The sequence below is a fragment of the Dasypus novemcinctus genome, chromosome 8, assembly GCF_030445035.2.
Source record: "Dasypus novemcinctus isolate mDasNov1 chromosome 8, mDasNov1.1.hap2, whole genome shotgun sequence".
Taxonomy (NCBI): Eukaryota; Metazoa; Chordata; class Mammalia; order Cingulata; family Dasypodidae; genus Dasypus; species Dasypus novemcinctus.
The window spans coordinates 81,140,229-81,164,361 of NC_080680.1; the positions used below are offsets into that span (position 1 = coordinate 81,140,229).

The 24,133-nt window shown below is 37.6% G+C and overlaps 1 protein-coding gene across 7 annotated transcripts in view; it reads right to left on the reverse strand.

The window, feature by feature from the left end:
* Positions 1–2,337: 2,337 nt before the first annotated feature.
* The window catches only part of GNE (glucosamine (UDP-N-acetyl)-2-epimerase/N-acetylmannosamine kinase), a 77,208-nt gene continuing 55,412 nt past the window's right edge, over positions 2,338–24,133 (reverse strand). For all 7 annotated transcript variants that reach the window (XM_004457280.5, XM_071216860.1, XM_071216856.1 and 4 more), the window contains 3 exons: positions 6,983–7,165; positions 5,329–5,445; positions 2,338–4,522 (listed from right to left, as the gene is read on the reverse strand). In XM_004457280.5, coding sequence (XP_004457337.2) covers positions 4,287–4,522; positions 5,329–5,445; positions 6,983–7,165 — 536 coding nt within the window. In that variant the 3' untranslated portion in view covers positions 2,338–4,286. The remainder of the gene's footprint in view (positions 4,523–5,328; positions 5,446–6,982; positions 7,166–24,133) is intronic.

Consider the following 24,133-nt stretch of genomic DNA (forward strand, 5'->3'; position numbering starts at 1 on the left):
AGTACCTGGCGTGTAAGTCACGTATTTTTCCAAGTTAGGGGGTGATATAAACTCCTGTGATGCCACTCTTGCCATTGCCAAGAGGAAAAGTCCACAATATTTATTAAGCTAGTTGTTTGGAGAGGAGGGGAGCCTTCATTGCTTTTCCTCCTGCCTTACACCCTTTCTAAACTTTCTAGTTGGGCATTCCTTGATCTGGCCCAAATTTCCTGGCCTCTTCTCATTCCCATTTTACCCACCCATGCTTGTAGTCAGGTACCCACTCACTATTGTTTATGGATCATGTGACTGTTTGAAATTTTTTTGAATCCTAAAAGATATTCTTAAAATAATCTATTCCTGTGTTTGTGATACCCTTTGATTGCACTAGATTCACTTTAGATCACTTGATTAGATTGCTCTTGATGGACTAAGTCAGTGAAGTGTGACTCAGGTTGAGTCTACACCCTCTTGCTGGGTCTTATATAAATGGCAACCCAGAGAAAGGAAGCTGCTGCGTTTTTATCCTGCCATGTGAGAGGACTCGAGAATCACTAGCAGCCAAAGCTTAAGCATGAAGCCCCCAAGAGGCTGGGCCCATGGAGAAGCTTAAGATTGAAGAGAGGAGCCATATGCCTGAGAGCCCACAGCTGAGCTCAGGAAGAAAGCAGAGCAGCCAAGACTGAGAAAGGAGGCCCAGAAAGACACAAGCCCTATGCCTAGTCACCCACAGCAAGGCTTCCTTCCATAGATGGTGATCCCAGAGGGGAAGGCAGGGACCTCAGCAGAGTTTGGTGGCCATCTTGCTTTGCCACATACAGGATCAATAGCTGATTTTGGTGAGAAAGCATTTCTGCTGATGATTTGGACATTTCATGACCTTGGAACTGTAAACTTCTACCCTAAATAAAATTCCCATTTAAAAAGCCAGCCATTTCTGGTACATTACATTGGCAGCCCTGGGGCAAACTAAGACCATTTGTTCCTTCTGGACCTTGCTAATGCTATGCCTTCTTCCTTCCTACCAGCTACATGTCAAAATCCATTTCAAGAACTAGTTCAAAAGCCACCTCTACAACTGCCTTCCTTTATTCCCTCCCCTAAATGCCCACGGCCCTCTACATGGGGCAGCTTACATCTTGGTGTCAGCTTGGTGGTATCATCTGGGGTTGTCTTAATTTCCATACCAAATGGTCTTTAGGGTGGATGTGGCAGTTTTAAGATGCTAGCAAAGTCTTTGACAGTCCCAAGATCAAGAGGTGGCTGGGATGGGAAGTGGATTTGGCTCAACTGATAGAACATCCACCTACCATATGGGAGGCCCAGGGTTCAAACCCAGGGCCTCCTGACCTGTGTGGTGAGCTGGCCCACGCGCAGTGCTGATGCGTGCAAGGAATGCCCTGCCACGCAGGGGTGCCCCCACATAGGGGAGCCCCACGCACAAGGAGTGTGCCCCTGCAAGAGAGCTGCCCTGTGCGAAAAAAGCGCAGCCTGCCCAGGAGTGGCATCACACACGGAGAGCTGATGCAGTAAGATGATGCAACAAAAAGAGATACAGACTCTGGTGCCATTGAATGCAAGCGGACACAGAACACACAACGAATGGACACAGCAGACCAGGGTGGGGGGTGAGGGAGAAATAAATTAAAAATCTTTGGGAAAAAAAAAAAGGAGGTGGCTGGAAAATAACAATGAAAGTGATGCTATGTGATGTCCAAGACTACATCATATATATGTGGTTTGCTGGAATACATTTGTTGGTAGCCCTGAGCCACTATACAAAAAGTTATACCACCCTGAAGCCACCATGCTGAGAGGAAGCACAAACTTGCCACACACACAGCCTACATGGAGAAGCCCTGAAAATAACATGCAGAGAGAGAGGGAGAGGCCCAGCCAGTGCCACACGTACTAGTCTCATGCTGTTCCAGCTCCACCCTTTATCTAAATTCAGTGAGCCACAACTGCCAGGAACAGCCTTCCCCAAATTCCAGGCACACAGAAACCATGAGAAAATTAAAAACCACTGTTGTTTTAAGCTTCTTAAGTTTTGAGGTGAAGAATAACAGTAACTTGGGATGAGGTCTAACTCACCTATATTCCCCACATTCCTCCTTCATAAAAAGGGAGGGGGTGTTTAACATTTAATTTCAAACCTCTTCCTTAGAGCCACTTTGCTATATTTGTCAAATTTTTAAAGCATTTTTAATGCTTTCTATTAAAGAATTTTTTAGTTAAGAAAATACTTTAAGGAAAGTTATGTAATCTTCAAAAAGCTATATACAATATAAATCTCTTCTGAGAAGGTAAATGCTTTGTACCTAGTGAATTAAGAACAAAACAAACTACAAAACAGGATTTCCACAAAGAAATGCATTTATTTTTTTATTTATAATTTGCTCAGAACAGTACATTAAAATAATACACTTAAATAAATTAAAATGTGATTATTTAACCATATGTAATAATTTATATCAGAATATATTACCCTTTCCATGAATTTCATAAAAATAAAATAAGATGTGGTTTTAGATTCAGAACCATCCTTGCAAATATTTAGTATGAAACCTGGTAACAATGCAATTATAGATTTCACCAAGGAATGTGGTGCCCCTTCATGGCACAGTCTTATCCCAGACAGTGATGGCTGAACAGACCAGCCTACCGCAGATAAATTACTGTGGAATGTTTCCACAATCGTCAGGACCAGAGATTATTTAAGAGTTAGTAGAGCTCTTAAGAATCAGCCATCCTATCTGGTTTTCACATTAACCCACTCGGAAGGAAGGCAGCTCAAGTGCAATATTAACTCCTTCGGTTTATTTTTTATGTTAATACTGAAGCAATACAATGTAGAAACCTTCAGGTTTTCCTATAATAAAAAGACAATCTGAAATACAGGTATATGCTTTTTTAGATAATCTAAAAGTACCCACAAAAACCTGTCACATTTCTAGACCAAACACTGCAGTGGCAGAATTTTTACAGCAGAGATTAAATTCACAGCTGACAAGACAGGGTCAAAGGTAAATTGAGTCATTTGCAAATGAAGTATTATTAAAGCTTTTGGTAGCCTGGAATATATTAGAATATATTTGCATTTTGAAAGTGTGTTTGAAATAAGAGCTTGTGTGGCTTAGCAGGAAAAGCACAGATGCATCTGTCTCTATAACTCGCTAGCCTCATAGTGTTAAGCACAGCACTTAAACACACTAAGCCTTTGTTTCAGATTCTATAAAATGGGCATTAAAACACCTACTATACAGGTTTTGAGAATTTAGAATAAAGTATATGAAGCACCCTAGTTCAGAGCCTGGCACACAGTAGGCACTTAATAAATGGTAACTTAGTATTTTTTCCAGTTGCAATTGATAGCAAGACCCTTGGCTTTTGTATTTTAATACTAATGAAAGTATAGAATCTTATGTAGCCAGAATCCAGATTCATGGATCTGGGCTCTAGAATTATAAGACATACAAACATGATCTCAATAACCAATCTAAGGTGATTTTTCAACATAGTATGAAAAGCTGTTGGAGAGATGGCTGCGTGCCAGCAGCAAAGATCCTTTTGGGGTAATCTCCTTTCAGAGGCTATAAATTCCAATGGGTTTTCACTTATCCCTAAGAAGATAAGGACAAGGTCACCAAAGACATCATAATTCAGTTCCCTGGTCTAGAGTCGCCTACAGGTTCTGCTAGAGTAACATCTTTTAACAAATAATATATGCACGGGAGGGAGGAACTGTCAGATATTCCAATGTCTTATGATTGTTTCACAGATACATATATCAAAGCTTATCAAATTGTATACTTTAAAAATACCTCAACAAAGCATTAAAAAAAAAAAAACTACTCAAGTCTTTCATGGTAAGATGTCCCTCTGTTCCCTGACTGATCCCTATTTCTGATCCAAGTTTGGGGTTTGAGAGGGGTAAGGAGTATCAATCCAAACTCCAGTATCAAGTGCAGATTTCAAGCAAGCCTTGCAGGTCTGAGCAGAACGTCCAGTAAGGAGATCTCTAAGGCTTTCTTGTCACTACTGCAGCTCATTTTGGCACAGAGAATTGTGACTGGTACTTACAGGGTTTGAGCTGAACTTATCCCTCTTAGGAAAAAGTCAGAAAGAGCAGCATCTACAAAAATGTGATTGGGAAAGGTGACTTTGGAAAAAGACAGAAAATTAAAATGCTCATTTTTCGCCAAAGTCACCTGCAGTTAAATTCCAAATTTGCTTTTTAAAAAATGCTCATCAAAAAAAGAACTTGATTTCACTAAGTAGCTCTGGAGTTTTATCTATGTCCACTCCTAGTAGATCCTGCGAGTTGTGTAGTCAAGTACCATGCTGGCAGCTCCAAGCAGGGCAGGTTCAACCAAATCTGAAACCACCACGTCCACGTCCTGAACTGAGAACAAGGCTTGCTGGCGGATGACGTCTTTGACAATGTGGATATAGTGACTGGCCAGGACTCCAGAGAGGATCACAAGGGAAGGATTCATAGTGTGGAGGATGTTCACAACCCCAAGACCCAAAGCTGTTCCAGCTACAGGAAAATAAAAATTAGAATAAGTTTCAGGGAGAGTCAAATAAAAAACACCAAAGAGGAAAATGTAAGAGACAGCAGCCAGTAAGTGGTTAAGTACATTATCAACACTATGGAATGGGAAAGCTGTTTATGATTTTTTTCCTATGTGGTTGTTTCATTGTCTCTTTTGGTGCGTCACTTTGCTGCACAGGGGCCTGCGCACCTCGATGCGCAGTTCTGGGATTCCTGCCCCCCTCCGCCTTTTTTTTTTGGGCCAGGAGGTCATGGGGATTCAATCCAGGTCCTCCATATGGTAAATGGGAGCTCAACTGCTTGAGCCACAGCTGCTTCCTGATTTATTCTTAATACGAAAAAACTATCATGTTATACTATGAAGCAACAGCAGGGTATAAAACTGTATGTGTGTGTGTGTGTGTGTGTATATATATATATATACACACACTATATTATTAATGTAAGATTTCAACTACATAAATGAAGACTGGAAGGAAAACGTTAACAGTGGATATCTTTGAATGGTAAAATACTGAGTGATACTTTACTATGCTGCTATAATTCTCTAAATTTCCTATAAAATGAACAAGTAATATTTTCATAGTTATAAAACAAAACAAAAAACCTGTTTAAAAAGATGATACTGCCAAATACATTGAATGTAATTCCCTTTATCAGTACGTAGGAAAAATGTCTGATCAGATATACTAGTGCGTTGGTCCTAAGGAAGTAGGGGGTTTGCTGGCCTGGCAGGAACCCTGGGATTTGTGAAGCACACCCCTGTGCCAGAACTGCCCAGAGCCACATACCTGTTCGTAAGATACTCTGGGCCTTGGCATTGCCAAGTTTTGCAGCTTGGATGAGATGCAGCGCACTCACAGCTTCCTCCTTTGGCACTGACATCCCTTCCACCAAGAGCAGGTCTTCTGTTTGAGCAGAGGTGAGAAGGGGAACAGTCATAAACGAGCTGTGGGGCAGCCCTGTGGAGAAGCCAAGCCTAACTGGTACTGTAAGCAGGAAGCACCCCAGTAGGAAGACTTCTTCCCATCTAGTTCAGTGTAGTTAGGCTTCTGTTCTCACTACTTGACTGGAAATTCTTTCTTTAAGACATACATTTGCCTTCAAGGACAAAACTTATTCTTTTTATGTATAAAGCACAGAGACGGTTTTAAAAATCCATGCTGGGGGTAAGGAGCAGCAATTAAGGAAAAAGCTCTAAAACAGGATCCTTATGAGGGTGATAACGAAGGAAAAAGTTGAGAAAGTTTAAGGGATTCAGATGTCTCCATGGCCAAATCCAAAGAATATTTCTGATCTTCTCTTACTTAACATTTGACACTATTGACTACTCCCTCTGCCTTGAAATACTTTCTTTCCGTAGCTTCTGTGTTGTTGCATTTTTCTCATTTTCCTGTCATCTCTTTCCCTGCCCCTCGCATGTAGATGTTTCTCAGGATTCCATCTTTAACCTTTTATCTTCTAACTCACTCCCTCGGTTTCATTCATAGGTTTAACTACCACCCCAAAGCTGATCTGACATCCCTGTCTCGAGCCCAGTCATTTCTCCTGAGCAACAGACTTCTAGACATTTCCACCTGGCAACTCAACCATCATCCTCTGCCTAAACTTGTCCTTCTTAAAACCACAACTAAAAGGTATCCAACCAGAAAACTGGAAGTGCCTCTAGAACTGCCTGACTTAAAGCCATCTTCCCTTCAACAATCATTTCCCCCACTCCCAAAACCAAAGTTATGATTTAGTGAAGAATCTGAGATTCAGATCTGACCATGTCTTCCCCTAAAATTTTTCCATGGTTTCTCCATTACCTGCCGGTCCTACTTACTTCTTGCTACACTATACTCTGCCTTGCCCTGTATGTACAATACCAGTTTCCCATGCCTGGAGATCCATCCAAACTTGCTGGGGTTAAGTTTACTTATCCTCTGACTCTCAGTCCCCAAAATAGCAGCCTAATATGGAGGGGACAGGGAGGGAACTCTGGTGTTCATCTTATATGCATCTATATTCCTTAGCCATTTTTCCCATTGTGCTTGGCACATTATATTATAATGATTAACTGATGTTTCATAACATCCAGAAACAGCTTTGATTCAACATATCTCGTGGTTCAAAAACTGTTAACATGTTTGTTTTTTCTTCATTAAAACATGTATTAAGTACCAACCCTGTGCTTGAGGGCTGAGAAAACAAACATGAAAAAACCATCCCTGCTTTCTTGGAACCCAAGACTCCTGCCCACCTCCATTCTTGAAGAGGAAGAGTGTTAATGTGGGTCAGGACCAAGGACAGTGCAGCATTGGCGCAAGGGAGCCTAGGTTTTTCTCTAGGAAGTAAAAGGATTTTCAAAGTTCTGGCTTCAGTGCTCAGCTTTCTTTGGAATTTCTATTTTGAAGTACTTCTCTACCATTTAGCTATCTAAGTCCTTAGGAAAAAGAAACCAACCATCGTGTAGCTTTTTTGCTTCCCTCTGCAAGGCCATTCCAGAGGCATATGCTTCAATACACCCATGGCTTCCACAAGAACAATCAGGTCCATCCAATGACACCACGAGGTGACCAAGTTCTGCAGCACAGAAGGAGCTTCCATGGATCAATTCATGCTGATGGATGATTCCACCGCCAATTCCTACAGCAAGACAAAAATCACTGATACAGAAAAATATAATATGGCAATTCCTCATCTGTCAGTCATAGCTTTGAAATGCCAAGCTCTATAAAATGCCTGTTTTTCTAGATAGTTTAAGCTTACCTATTCAGTATCAAAACATTATTTGGAGCATTATGAGTGGAAATCTTATTAGCAGACCCTCCGGTGCCCTGTGTCACATCTGCTTGGCTAACTCTGATTTCTATCACAGCTATGGTGGACAGTTCAATGCAAGCTCAGAGTCACCTTGCTTTGACAGCATTCCACTGCAAGCACATGCCGCCCAGCCCATCTTTCTACTTTCTGCACCAAAGCCTTATCCAATACAGTAGAGCCCAGTCAACCATGCAAGTGCAATGCCCAGAAGCAATCCTCAACCATGGAGGCACAGAAGCCAGCAGACTCAAGTGAACAATTATGGATGGTACTCCGCAGACTTCTTGGGAGGTTCTGCCAGATTTCAGCTACCCACTGCCCTCTGGGCAACTTCAATACTGCATTACTTCATGGCTTTCCTCTTAGGGTGTTTCACTCTTCCTACTCTCTCACTCCTGTTTCTTGGCACCAATACCAAATAAAATACCTGTACCTAAACCCTTGCCTCAGATTATGCACTGGGGGAAACCCAGGCTAAGACAGTTTTTCTAAACTCTATCATACACTGCCTGTTTTTTTAGAGAATAAGAAATGGGATTTTGCTTCTTCTTAATGCTCTTATGTCTAAAAATCTATGATTCAACGATTAAGAATATCAATGACTGCCTTCTATTATAATAGTGTTTAGGAGTTGCTAAGGAGTAAAATACTCTGCTTTTTACAGTGGTCCTGCCAACTATTTTTGTGACAACTATTCCTCAACCCCTAGCCTGTAATTTACACTTCATTAACTGCTCTGAGCAAGGAAACGGTATCCAAGTTTGCTAAAACTATATCCAAAACAATGGGAGGAAACACATGAGCTAAAGTGCATGAACTGAAAGGAGAAGCAGTATAATGTAGACTTTAAAAGTACACATGGTTTGAAGTTAGAAATATCTGGGGTCAAATGCTTTCTCAAACATTTACTAGCTGAGCCTCTGTTTCTTCATTAAAAAACAAATGGGGGACTTCTGGGAAGGTAGGCAGAGTTCAACTCTCCCATAAAAATTATGGAGGAAGGGCAAAAGCTGTCTGAGGGAGCTGCTTTGGAGATCTGCAGACCAGGAGAGAGCTGTACATCCTCCAGGAGGGCGAGGGACATAAAGACAAAGAAGCCAAAACAAAAAAAACTGTGAGTTATTAAACCCTACAGCCAGGAATGGCACCCACTCCCCACCCCCAAGGTGAACAGCTAGGATAAAACCTGTGGCTCACTGCAGCAGGATGAGAGGGGAACAGACGTCTTCCTCCCTGGGAGGAGGGAGGGTGTGGTGGAGGGCAAATTCTCTCTTCAGTGAATTTGGGCAGCAGAGCCCATTTTGAATCTTGACTCTGGCCAGAACAGAATTATGGGCAAGCAAAAGTTGAAAGACACACCTCTGTGAAAAGATTCACTGGTGTACAACATGTGCTGGCCAACCAGAAAACTACAGAAAGAAAAAAAAAGCTTTTAGAAATCTCATGTCCTAGACCCCTTGGAGCAGATCTGCACTTTAATAACTTAAGCTGGGCAATTTTAAAGACCTAAAATAAGTTGAACCAAAAATCAAAGAAAAGCCATTAAACAAAACCCTTAGACAAGAGAGAAATTGATCGTCAGAGTAAAATCACCAATATTTTACAACATTCAGATGTTAGACATCAGCAAAAAATTACAAGCTATATTAAGAAACAGGAAGAGAGGAAGAGATGGCCCAGACAAAGGAAAAATCAAAAAATCCTGACAAGACACAGGATTTAAGACAACTAATTAATGATAATCACACAAATCTCCTAAATCAATTCAGGGAGCTGAAGAAATATCTTTTATCTAAAGAGATAAAGGATATTAAGACACTGGGTGAGCATAAAGAACAATATGAAAGCTTGCAAAGAAAATAACAGAAATGAAATGAAAGACACAATGCATGAAATTAAAAATACATTAGAGGTGGGCAGCAGATGTAGCTTAGTGGCTGAGCGCCTGCTTCCAACATACAAGGTTCTGGGTTAATTCCCCAGGACCTCCTAAAAAAATAAATAAATACATTAGAGGCATATAACAGCAGATTTGAAATGATGGAAGACAGAATTAGTGAATTGGAGGACTGAGCATCTAAACTTGAAAAGATAGGTGAAAAAAAAGAGAAAAGAATAGGAGAGAATGCAACCAGGTCTCAGGGAATTGAATGACAATGCAAAACACACAAATATGCATGTTATTAATGTCCTGGAAGTAGAATAGAATGGAAAAGAAGCAGAAAGAATATGTGAAGCAATAATGACTGAAAACTTTCCAATCTCTATGCAAGACACAAATATCAATATCCAAGGAGGACAACGTACCCCAAACCTACTGAGATACCTACTATTCAGAATAATAAATACCACAGATAAAGAGAGGATTCTGAAAGCAGCAAGGAAAAAACTGCATCATATACAAGGGAAGCTCAATAAGAATAAGTGCCAATCTCTCATCAGAAACCATGGAGGTGAGAAGAGAGTGGTATGATGTATTTAAGGTACTGAAAGAGAAAAACTGCCAGCCAAGAATTCTTTACCCAACAACACTGTCCTTCAAAAATTAGGGTGAGATTAAAGTCTTCAGAGACAAGAAAAACTGAGAGTGTGTTACCAAAAGACCTGAATTACAAGAAATACTAAAGGGAGTATTACAGGCTGAAAAGAAAAAATAAGGCCAAGAGACTTGGAGAAGAGTGCAGAAATGATGATTATTAGTAAGGGTAACTTAAAGGGTTACCCTCAAGACAACAGAAAACCAAGGATAAAATAGGTGAAGTAATGCCTTTATAGTAATAACACTGAACATTAACAGACTGAATTCCCCAATCAAAAGACACAGACTGACCATTGTAGAGGACTGTTTGGCAGTTCTTAAAGAAACTTAATATATACTTGCCACATGACCCTGCAATACCACTACTGGGTATATACCCAGAAGAACTGAGAGTAGTGAGACAAACAGAAGTCTGCACACCGATGTTTATAGTGGCATTATTCACAATTGCCAAAAGTCGGAAACAACCCAGGTTACCATCAACTGATGAATGGATAAACTTGTCTATTCACACAATGGAATATTATGCAGCTTTAAGAAGAAATGAAGTTGTAAAGCAGATGACAAAATGGATGAACTTGGAGGATATTATGTTGAACCAAGCAAACCAGACACAAAAGGACAAATACTATATGACTGCATTACTATGAACCAAATATATTGTTATATTGTGTAGCATATTGCATAATTTAAAAAAAATTTATATGTATCTAATACCATTTGAGAAATGTATGTTTTTATTCAACTGTGAAAAAAATTATATAGAATTCAAAATTTTAGAATTATTTTTTATTTTAGTATTATAAATTACAAATAATATTTGGTATTTTTTGTCAGATGGACTAATCTACATTTGATACTTATGTCTTTCAAAACTGTCAATTTGTCACCTGAAAAGCATTGAAAATAAAAGGTAGAATTAAAAAAAAAAAGACATAGACTGACAAAATAGATTTTAAAAATATGAGCCATCTATATCACAGTCAGGTTGAAAGTGAAGGGCTGGAAAAAGATATTCTATGCAAACAGTAACCAAAAAAGATACGGACTAGTGATGTTAATATCAGACAAAATAGATTTTAAATACTAAACTATTATAAGAGATGAAGGTGGTCATTATATATTAGTAAAAGGGACAAGTCACCAAGAAGAAGTAATTATAATAATTATTTATGTGCCTAACCTGAGCACCCCAAGATACATGAGGCACACACAGGCAAAACTGAAGGGAGAAACAGCCATCCTTACAATAATTGTTGCAGACTTCAATACATCACTTTCAGCATTGCATAGAACATCTGGACAGAGAATAAAGAGGGAAACAGAAGCTTGAAAAATATGATAAATGAACTAGATCTAACAGACATTGATAGTGCATTACACCCCAAAAGCAGGATGTACATTCTTTTCAAGTGCGTATGCATCCTTTTCCAGGACACACCATATATTAGGTCACAAGACAAGCATTCAATAAATTGAAAAACACTGAAATTATACAAAACATTTTCTCTGATCATAATGGAATGAAGCAGGAGATCAACAATAGGCAGAAAAAGGGAAAACTCACAAAATATATGGAGATTAAACAAAATACTCTTAAATAATCAGTGGGTCAAAGAGGAAACTGCAAGAGAAATAAGTAAATATCTTGAGACGAATGAAAATGAGAGCACAACATACCAAAACCAAACAGTGTAGCAAAGGCAGTGCTGACAGTGAACTTTATAGCCCTCAACACTAAGATTAAAAAAGAAAGAGTGAAAATCAAAGACCTAACTGAACACCTGGAGGAACTAGAAAAGGAACATTAAACTAATTCCAAACCAAGCTGAAGGAAAGTAATAATAAAGATCAGAACAGAAATTAAAAAAATTGAAAACAAGAAAAACCCATTAGAGATGGAAAAAGAATAGCAGCTATGTATGGCAGGGGAAGCACAATGAGATTGAGAGGTGATGGGTTTTTTGTTTGTCTGGTTTTTGTTTATTATTATACTGGAATAATGAAAATTATTCCAATAATAAAAAATGATAGAAGTGATGAATACACAACTATGTGATTATACCAAATATCACTTACTGTACACTTTGGATGGATTTTTGCTTTATTAGTAAGTATCAATATAACTGATTTGCTAAAAATAAAACAAAAAAAAAATACAATCAACAAAACCAAAAGTTGGTTGTTCAAGATCAACAAAATCAACAGACCCTTAGCCAGCCTGGCAAATTAAAAAACAGAAGATGCAAATAAATAAAATCTGAAATGAGAGGGGGAACATTACCAATAACCCTGCAGAAATAAGAGGGATCATATGATGATACTATGAACAATTATAAACTAACAACCTAGACAACACAGACAAAATGTACAATTGCTAGAAACCCATGAATGACCTACTCTGACCCTAGCAGAATTAGAAAACCTGAACAAACCAATTACAAGTAAAGAGATTGAAACAGTCACCAAAAACCTCTCAAAAATGAAAAGGCAAGGACTCAATGGCTTCATAGGTGAATTACACCAATCATTCAAAGATGATCTAATATCAATCTTGTTTAAGCTCTTCCAAAAATTCAACAGGAAGGAATGCTATCAAACTCATTCTATCAAGTCAACATCACCCTAATACCAAAACCAGATAAACATACCATGAAAAAAAAATTACAGTATGGGAGCACTGTATGATGTTATTATGCATGTTTGTTTTGTAAGGTCACAACTTTTTACTATGGATTTATTGTTTATGTATGTTCATGTATGAATGATATACTTCAATAAATTTTTTAAATGAAAAAAATTACAGAACAATTTCTCAAATATCAATGCAAAAGTCCTCAACAAAATACTTGCACACCAAATCCAAAATCACATTAAAAGAATTATACATCACAATCAAATGGATTTTATCCCAGTATGTAAGTGTGGTTCAAAACAAGAAAATCAATTAGTGTAGTAAACCACATTAATAAATTGAAGAAGGAAAATCAAGTGGTACTCTCAATTGACACAAAAAGGTATATGACAAAATCCAGCATCCTTTCTTGATAAAAAACATTCCAAAAGACAGAAATAGAAGGAAGCCTTCTCAACATGGTAAAGTGCATATATGAAAAACCCACAGCTAGCATGGTATTCAACAGTGAAAGACTTGAGCGCTTTCCTGCTGTGATTGGGAACAAGACAAGGGTGCCCACTGTCACTACTGTTACTCAGTATTATGCTAGAAACTACAGCAATTAGGCTAAAGAAATAAAAGGTACCCAAATAAGAAAGGAAGAAGTAAAACTTTGTTATTTACTGATACATCCTCTATCTAGAAAATCTTGAAAAATTCATAACAGAGCTACTAGAACAAGTTCAGCAAAGTGCTGTGATACGAGATTAATACTCAAAAATCAGTCGGATCTATACATCAATGATGAGCAATCTGAGGAGGAAGTCAGAAAAAAAATTCCATTTATAATGGTGATGAAAAGAAGCAAATATTTAGGAATAAACTTAACCAAGGACATAAAGGACCTATATTCAATAAACTACAAAATATTACTAAAAGAAACCAAAAAAGACCTAAATAAATAGAAGGTTATTCTGTGTTCATGGATTGGAAGACTAAATTGTGTTAAGATCAATTCTACCCAAACTGATTTATAGATTCAATGCAATCCCAATGAAAATCACAACAGCTTTTTTTTTTTTTTTTGCAGAAATGAAAGTCAATTATCAAATCTATTTGGAAGGGTAAGGGGCCCCAAATAGCCAAAAATGTCTTTAAAAAGAAGAACAAAGTTGGAGGACTTCCTGACTTTAAAGCATATTACTTAGCTACAGTGGTAAACATAGCATGGTACTGGCATAATAATAGATTGACTAATGGAATCATATCAAGAACTCAGCTATAGACCCTCACATCTAAGGTCAAGTGATTTTTTACAAGGCTATCAGCCTACCCAGCTGGCATGTTTGTTTTGTAAATTCACAAATTTTACTATACATTATTGTTTGTGTATGTTCACATATGAACTATACACTTCAATAAAATTCTATTAAAAAATTGGGATGTCAGTCAAAATGGCAGCAAGGAACTCCAATGTTCATCCCTCCACAAAAGCAATGGATAAACTGGCAAAAACTGTCAGAAACACCTTTTGGAATTCTAAAAACTAACCATGAAAATGGGTGTGGTTCAACCAATTGGGCTCCCATCTACCGTATAGGAGGTCCAGGGTTTGATGCCCAGGGCCTCCCGGTGAGGGGAGCTGGCCCACACGGGAGTTCTGGCTCAAGCAGGAATGCGGCGGCCCCACATAGGAGAGCTGCCCTGGATGGGAATGCTGCCTAGCACAGGAAAAAGCAGCCCCGTGCAGGAGTGCCAGCTGAGCTGGCACAGCAAGATGATGCAACAAGAGACACAGAGGAGAGAAAATAAAAGATGTAGCAGAACCGGAAAGATGAGGCGGTACAAGAGAGTAATTGCCTCTCTCCCACTCTGGAAGGTCCCAGGATTGGTTCCCAGAGCCGCCTACTGAGAAGACAAGCAGACACAGAAGAACACACAGAGAATGGACACAGAGCAGACAACAGGAGGAATAGCAGGAATAGGGGGAATAGGGGAAATGGGGGGAAGGGGGAAATGGGGGAAACATGGGGAGGAGAAATAAATAAAAAATAAATCTTTTTTAAAAAACTAACCAAAAGCTTTCAACAACCAAGGAAATGCTTATCCAAGAAAAAAGGAGCAGTTTGAATCTTGGTAAAAGAGCTATGTGGCACTATAAATTACCTTGGTCCCATCCTTCCACTCCCCAGCTTAGCAGTGTCCTTGAAATAACAGTTTGCATTCCTAGTACAGAATTGTGATTTATTTTTACTTTTTTGGGGGCTCCCTGGAGGAACAGGGTTCAAAGGGCTTGCTTTTATCTCATCTAACTTGTAATTCTCCCAGTGCTGAAGAGGCTACTAGGAGGAAGGTCAGGGGTGTTTGTTTAAAACATTCAAAGGCAAATGTATTAGCCCCTGCTGCTTAGGGCAATGGATAACAGCGAGGCAAACAATAGACTAATCAAAAAAGACAGGGAAGAAAAGCTGGGAAATGAAAAATTTGGGGGAATAAGGGCTTTGAAAAGCTCTGACATATTTTTGGGAATGTAAGAGGTCACATACTTGCCCAGGCTGGGCAAATGCCCTAGGAAAGACCCAAGAATGCCATAAGATGTGTAACCTCTGGCTGACCTTCAGGCTCTGTACAAGGCTAAGGCAAAGTTGTAAACTGCCTGGCTGCCTTTTGAGGTGACGTCCAACACACAGAGCCCATGTGCAAAGACTGAGAGGTTTTCATTTTTTGTTTCAGACATTTAAGGAAATCTCAGTCCAGTCACTAGATAACCATTAAGCTCAGAGAACAGACTTTAGTGGCAGTACATAAGAATACAGACTTTACAAAAGTTAGTCCAGTTGTTATGGGAGGAGTGGGGTGAGGAGGGTGGGGGGTATATGAGGACCTTATTTTTTTTAATGTAACATTAAAAAAATAAAGACTAAAAAAAAAAAAGTTACTCCAGAAAAGCCACTAAACAAACAAATGACAACTACAATAAATAGCAACAACAAACCCTGGGGAAGAGGGAGAATCTGATTTCTAGAGTGGCTATATTATAATTTAAAATGTCCAGATTTCAATAAAAACCATGATGCATACAAACAAATAAGGAAGTATAGTCCATACCCAGGAAAACACAATCAACATAAACTGTACAAGAGGAACCCCAGACACTGAATTTATAGATGAAGACTTTAAGTCAACCATTTACATATGCTCATGGAAACCATGGACAAAGGACTAAAGGAATCCATGAGAATGAATTCTCATCAGACAGAAAATACCAATAAAGAAATAAAAATTATAAAAGGAACCAATAGAAATTATTCAGTTGAAAAGGACAATAACTGAAATGAAAAATTCACAAAAGGGGTTCAGCAACAGATTTGAGCAGGAAAAAAATACCAAACTTGGAGAAAGGACAATTGAGATTATTAATTCTGAGAAAAAGAAATTTTTAAAAATGAAGAAAAATTAAAAATATAATGTTCATATTGATAAAAAAGAAAGATCTCAAATAAGAGATCTAACCAAACAGCTGGAAGATTTAGAGCAAAATAAATAAAAATTGAGTATAAGGAAGGAAATAACAAAGATAAAAGTGGAGATAAATAGAGAATGAAAATACAATAGGATCAATAAAACCAAAAGTTGGTTCTTTGAAAAGATCAATAAAATTGAAAACTTTTAGCTAGAAATGACAAAGACAGAGTGGACACAAATAACTAAAGTCAGTCTTGAAAGGGGAGGCATTACTACTGACCTAACAGAAATAAAAAGGATTCTAAGAATATTCTATGAACAACTGTATGCCAAAGAATTAGAATTAGATGAAATGGGAAAATTCCTGGAAATGCACAAACTCATGACTCAAGAAGAAATAGAAGAGCTTAACAGACCAGTAACAAGAAAAAAAGACTGAATCAGTAATAAAAAAAAAAATCTGCTAATGAAGAAAGGCCTACAGCTAGACAGTGTCCCTGATGAATTTAACCAAACATTCTAAGAATAATGTACACCAATCCTGCTCAAAGTCTTCCAAAAAAGTGAAGAGGAAAGAACACCCCCTAACTCATTCTATGAGGACAACATCACCCTATCACAAAGCCGGATAAAGATACCACAAGAACAAGAAATTACAGACCAATCTTATGAATATAGATGCAAAAATCATCAACAAAATACTAGTAAACTGAATCTAACTACACAATGAATGGTGAAAGACTGAAAGCTTTCCTTCTAAGATCAGGAACAAGACAAGGATGCCAAGTGTCACCACTATTACTTAATATTGTACTGGATGTTCTAACCAAAAAAATTAGGCAAGAAAAAATTCTTCTCCAAATGGAAAGGAAGAAACAAAACTTTTATTTGCAGATGATATCATCTGATACAAAGAAAATCCTGAAAAAAAATCACAACAAAGCTACTAGAGTTAAAAAATTATGCATAAGCAAAAAGGGGTATAAGATCAACATGCAAAAATCAGTAGTGTTTCTATATACTAATAAATGAACAATCTGGAGGAAATCAAGAAAACAATTCCATTTACAATAGCAACAAAAAGAATCAAGTATTTAGGAATAAATTTAACCAGGGAGGTGAAGGATTTACTACAAAATATTGCTTAAAAAAATTAAAAATAAAAAAAAATCAAGGAAGACCTAAATAAATGGAAGGACATTCTGTGTTCATGAACTGCAACATTAAATACTGATAAGATGTCAATTTTACCCAAAACAATTCATAGATGCAATGCAATGCTAATGCTAACCAAAATTCCAACCCCCTTCTTTGCAAAAAGAGAAAAGCTAATCATCATAATATATAGAAAAAGAAGGGACTCTGAATATGTAAAACCACCTTGGAAAAAAGAATGAAGATGTAGAATTCACATTTCCCAACCTTAAAACTTATCACAAAGCTACAATAATCAAAACAGCATGGCACTGGCACAAGGACAGACATATAGACCAATGGAATCAAAGAGAATTCAGAAATAAACCCTCACATTGTTATGCCTCAAGGCAGGGCCTTTATGGATAACCAGAGATGGCCACCAGAGAAGAAAACTTTAACATGAGAGTTAGGCAAACTCACATTTATTACATCTGCAGACATAAGGAACCAAGGCCAGTCTAAAGTGACTCAGACCCGACTCCCTGTGCTGCAGTTTCCTCTTGCTTAAATACCCAAGTTACTACTTAGCATTTGCTTTGATTATACATTAGTTTTTAAGCATATGGATGAACACACAAAAATGGTTATATATTTGTATGATTAGTATGTTTAGGAAATCACACTTGCACACACATTGCATGATCGAGAAAGGGGCAGATAACTCCACCCCTGGGTGGAAAATTTACTATGTTAATTAAGCAAGATGAAGTAAGGACAGCAAGGGGCTTCTTCTGTGCAGGTTCATCCAACCAGTTGAAGCTGGTTTTCATACCTCATTGCTTCAACAGGATATTCTTGACCACCAAAAGCAGAATTTGGCACAAAGGGAGGGTTGCATTTCATTACCTTCTGATTTACATACAATTCTTTTCTTTGTATCCTAGCAGCAGGGAGAGAAACAAGTTACTTTCAGGTATTTGGTCATCTTACATCCATCAACATCAATGGCCAGCTGATTTTTAACAAAGGTGCCAAGTCCAATCAATAGGGAAGGAAAAGTCTTTTTAGCAAATGGTGCTGGGAAAACTGGATGTCCATAAGCAAAAGAAAGAAGATGGATTCCCTACCTCATACCATATACAAAAATTAATTCAAAAGGGATGAAAGACCTATATATAACCTAAACTATAAAACTGTTTCTAGAGGAAAACAGGGAAGCATCGCCAGGACCTTATGTTAGGGAAAGTTTTTTTAGTATTTACCTCAAAAGCACAATCAACAAAAGAAAAAAATATATATATAAATGGGTTTTATCAAAAGTAAAATCTTTTGTGTATCAAGGACTTCAATATTGTGGTGGTTTGGAGTTTTATGTACCCCAGAAAAATTCTTAAAGTAAATTCATCCATGTTCATGTGAACCATTGTAAGTCAGTCCTTTTGATGAGGCTACTTCGGTTTTAAGGTATGACCTACCTAATTCATGATGGGTCTTAATCCTATTACTGGAATCCTTTATAAACAGAAGCAAGACAAAGAGAAAGAAAGCCATGGAAGCAAGAAGCTGAAATCGATGAAGGGGAAAGAGAAGGGAGAGACCAGGAGATGCTATGTACCTTGTCACACAGCAGAAGAGCCAAGGATCCCTGCAGCTAGTCTTCAGGAAAAAAAGCATCACCTTGCTGATGCCTTGATTTGGACATTTTCCCAGACTCTAACTATAAGCAAAAAAATTCCCATTATTTAAACTGAATCACTTTGTGGTAATTTGCTTAAATCACTACTTCAGTTAAGGTGTGACCTACCTCATTCAGGATGGGTCCTAATCCTATTACTGGAATCCTTTATAAACAGAAGCAAGACAAAGAGAAAGAAAGCCATGGAAGCAAGAAACTGAAATCAATGAAGGGGGAAGAGAAGGGAGAGACCAGGAGACATTGCTATATGCCTTGTCACACAGCAGAAAAGCCAAGATTCCTACAGCTGGTCTTCAAGAAAAAAGCATCACTTTGATGATGCCTTGATTTGGACATTTTCCCGGACTCTAACCAGAAGCAAATAAATTCCCATTATTTAAGCTGAACTACTTCATAGTAATTTGGTAAAAGCACCCTAGGAACTAAAACAATCAGGAAAGTAAAAAGACTACCTATAGAATTGTAGAAAATATTTAGAAAACACATATAATGGTTTGGAGTGGTAATGTTCTTAAGAAAAACATGTTCCTAAACTTAATCCATTCCAGAGGTGTGAACCCATTGTAAGTAGGATTTTTCCATGAGCTTACTTCACTTAAGGTGTGGCCCAAGATGGATCTTAATCCTTTTACTGGAGTCCTTATAGGCAGAATGAAACTCAGACAAAAAGAGAAAGAAAGCTACAAGGAAAAGCCAAAAGCTGAAATTCAATGGAACCTGGAAGGGAAAAGAGAGACAAAGAGAGGCCACCATGTACAATGCCATGTGACAGAGGAGCCAAGGACCAAGGATTGGTGGCAGCCATCCCCAGGTCAGTCTTCAGGAAGAAAGCATGGCCTTCATAATGCCTTAATTTGGACCTTCTTTTCTCCTCAAACCCATGAGCTAATAAGTTCCTATTGTTTAAGCTGATCCATTCCATGGTATATGCTTGAGCAACCAAAGGAAACTAAAACAGCACATATCCATTAAGGGCTTAATATCCAGGATATAAAAAGAAATCTTTCAGCTCAGCAACAGAAAGACAAAACAACCCAATTAAGATATGGGCAAAAGACTTCAAGGGACGTTTTTCCTAAGAAGATATGTAGATGACCAAAAATCACATGAAGAGATGCTCAGTATCATTAGCTAACAGGGAAATGCGAATCAAAACCACAATGAAATACCATTTCACACCCAAAAGAATAGCTACTATTAAAAAATGCAAAATAAGGGTTGGAGAGGATATAGAGATATAGAAAAACTCATTCACTGTTTATAGGAATATAAAATGGTACAGCTGCTGTGGCAAACGGTTTGGCAGTTCCTCAGAAAGTTAAGTATAGAATTACCACATACCCTGGCAATCCCCCTTCTATAACAGTGGGATTTTATAGAGTATAAATACACCCAAAAGAAGTGAAAGCACGGACACGAACAGGTATTTGCACACCAACGTTCATAGCAGCATCATTCACAATTGCCAAAAAGATGGAAGCAACCCAAGTGTGTACCAATAGATGGATGGATAATCAAAGTAGTATAAACATACAACTGAATATTATTCAGCCATAAAGAGGAATGAAGTCATGATGTATGCTGCAACATGGATAGAACTTGAAGACATCATGTTGAAAGAAGCCAGTTACAAAAAAGACAAATACTATATGATCTCACGAATATGAAACAATTACAATAAGCAAATTCATAGTCAGAAACTATGATACAGGTTGTTAGGGGCTGAAGTAAAGGTAGGGAATGGGAAGTTAATGATTATTTGTTATAGATTTTGTTTGGGGTGATGGAATAGTTTTGGTAATGAATGGTGGTGATAGTAGCACAATATTGTGAATGTAAAATACATCACTGAATTATATATTTGAATGTGGTTAAAGGGGAAATTTTCTCTATTTTTGCTGTTGTTCTCAATTTCATTTATTTCTGCTATAATCTTTATTATTTCTTTCCTTCTGCTTGCTTTGGGAATGATTTGCCATTCTTTTTCTAATTTCTCTAGTTGTTCAGGTTAGGTCTTCAATTTTAGCTCTTTCTTCTTTTTTAATAAAGGAGTTTAGGGCTATAAATTTCCCTCTCAGCACTGCCTTTGCTGTATCTCATAAGTTCTGTTCTCATTTTCATTTGTCTCAATATATTTATTAATTTCACTTACAATTTCTTCTTTGACCCACTAATTCTTTAGGAGTGTGTTGTTTAGCCTCTACATGTTTGTGAATTTTCCCATTTTTTGTCTATTATTGATAAGCAGTTTCATTCCATTATGATCTGAAAAGGTGCTTTGTATAATTTCAATCTTCTTATATTTATTGAGACCTGCCTTGTGGTCTGTCCTGGAGAAAGATCCATGAGCACTTGAGAAGAATGTATAACTTGCTGACTTGGGATGCAACGTGCTATATATATCTGTTAGGGTTAGCTCATTTATCATATTGGTCAAGTTCTGTTTCCTTGTTGATCTTCTGTCTAGTTGTTCTATCTAATGATGTAAGTGGTATGTTGAAATCTACATATATTGTTGTAGAGATGTCTATTTCTCCCTTCAATTTTGCCCAAGTTTGCTTCATGTATTTTGTTTAGGGGTACCCTGGTTAAGTGCATAGACATTTATGCTGTTATCTCTTCCTAGTGGATTGTCCCTTTTATTAATATATAATGGCTTCTGTATCTCTTAAAACTTTTTTGCATTTGAAGTCTTTTTTGTCCGATATTAGTATAGTTATCCCTGCTCTTTTTTTAGTTAGTGTTTTCATGGAGTACCTTTTTCCAACTTTTCATTTTCAGTTGGTTTGTATCCTTGGGTCTAAGGTGGGCCTCTTGTAGGCAGCATATGGATGGTTCATAATTTTTAATTCATTCTGTCAGCCTGTATCTTTTGATTGGAGAGTTTAATCATATTCAACAATATTATTGTAAACACATTATTAAATTCCACCATTTTATTCTTTGGTTTTCATGTCATATCTTATTTTTGTCTGTCTTTTTTACTCTTTTGGCTATTCTTTCTGCCATTCTTGCCTTCTACACTCTCCTCCAATCCTCTCTTTTCCTGTCTTTTTCTTTTAGGCTGTAAGACTCCCTTTAATACTTCCTGTAAAGGCAGATTCTTTTGTACTAACTCTCTTAGTTTCTCTTTATTTGTGAATATTTTAAACTCACCTTCATATTTGAAGGATAATTTTGCTGGATAAAGAATTCTCGACTGGCAATTTTTCTCTTTCAGTATCCTAATTATGTCATACCACTGTCTTCTTGCCTCCATTGTTCCTGATGAGAAATCCGCACTAAGTCTTACTGCGCATCCCTTGTATGAAATGTTTTGCTTTTTCCTTGCTGCTTTCAGAATTTTCTCTTTATCTTTCATGTTTGACATTCTGAGTAGTATGTATCTTGGAGTAGGTCTACTTGGATTTATTTTGATTGGGGTATGCAGTGCTTCTTGGACATGTAGCCTCTTTCTTTTATGAGAGTTGGGAAATTTTTAGCCATTATTTCCTCAAACACTCTTCTCCCTTCTGTTCTTGTTCTGGAACTCCCATGACACATACATGGTTGTACTTTGAGTTACCATTCAATTCCCTGAGACCCTGCTCAATTTTTTCCATTCTTTTCTCTAATTTCAGCTGTTCTATCTTCTGTATCACTTATTCTTTCTTCTATCATTTTGATTCTGCTGTTGTATGCCTCTAATGTGTTTCTGATCTCACCTACCATGTTTTTCATTCCCATGAGCTCTGTTGCTTTTCTATTCAGGTTTTCAAATTCTTCTTTGTGCTCACTCAGTGTCTTCCTGATGTCCTTTACTCCTTAGCCATATTGTCTTTCAACCCATTAATTTGACTTTGGAAATTTGGATAAATCTCATCGATAAGTTGTCTCAAATCTTGTGTCTCATCTGGGGCTTTGATATATTCCTTTGCTTGGGCCATTTCTTTCATTTTCTTAGTAAGTCTTGTAATTTTTTATTGATGTCTAGGCAACTGATTATGATGGTGAGTTTATTCTGATGCTCAATTTGTCTCTCTTTTGTAGGGATTTAGTGGAGGGCATCTGTGTTTTTGCCAAGCTTTGATTCTTGGTTCAACCTGTTCTAGGTCTTTATGATTTTTCCTATTAGTTGCTCAAAATGGGCCCTGAATCCAGTAACGGGTTACAGACCTTCTTCAAAGGGCCCTGGGGAGGAAGGCTGAAAAGGCTGGAAAAAAACTCTCTTATTTATTTATTTATTTTTAGGTACTAGGGCCTGGTATTGAATCCCAGACCTTGTACATGGGAAGTTAGTGCTTAACCACTGAGCCACTTCAGCTCCCCTGAGTTGGTTCTTTTGTTTGCTTGTTCATTTTTGTTTGTTTGTTTTCCTGGAGGGCACCAGGGACTGAACCAAAGCCCTCCCATGTGGGAAGCAGCCATTCAACTGCTTGAGGCACATCCACTCCCCTTATTTACTTTTAATTCCCTAACATGCACTTCTCAGTTGACCAGCAGATGGTACCTTTGGGCAGCCTTCTCAATTCAAAGCCTGGTCAGAATGTGTTCACTGCAACATGGATTGGATCAATGTGTGCAAGGATCCTGTCTGGAGGCTAAGAGCCTCACAAATCAAACTTTCTTAGAGACAGTTCTCCAACCTTTGTTGGCAGCCCCCTCTTTTCCTGGGCAGGAAATAATTCCACTCTTCTCTGCATCCTCAACAACCAGTCAGTAGGTAGGGGTAACACACACTTAAATAGTCAATGGGTCAAAGAAGAAATCACAAGAGAAATTAGAAAATCCTTTAACATGAATGAAAATGAAGACCCAACATACCAAAACCTATAGGATGCAGCAAAAACAGTGCTCAGTGGGAAATTTAGAGCTGTAAATGTCTTCATTATAAAAGAAAAAAGATAGGAAACCAATAACCTGATCTTCAACTTAATAAATTAGGAAAAAAAATGAGAAAAGTAAACACAAAGCAAGCAGAAGGAAAAAAACAAATTTTAGATTGGTGTTAAATGAAATAGTGAATAGAAAAACAATAGTGAGAACCAACAAAATTGAAGTTGGTTCTTTGAGAAGGTGAACAAATTTAAGAAAGCTTTAGCTAGACTGACCAAAAGAAAAAAAGATAAAATTCAAATTAACAAAAGTCAGGAATGAAAGTGGGGTCATTAAGCTTTACAGAAATAAAAAGGTTTCTATGAGAATACTGTGAACACTTATATACCAATGAACTAGATAATTAGATGAACTGGACAAATTCCTAGAAACACACTACCAAAACTGACTCAAGATGAAACAGAAAATCTGAAAATATACTTAAAACAACTAAATAGATAGAATCAGTAATAAAAATCTCCC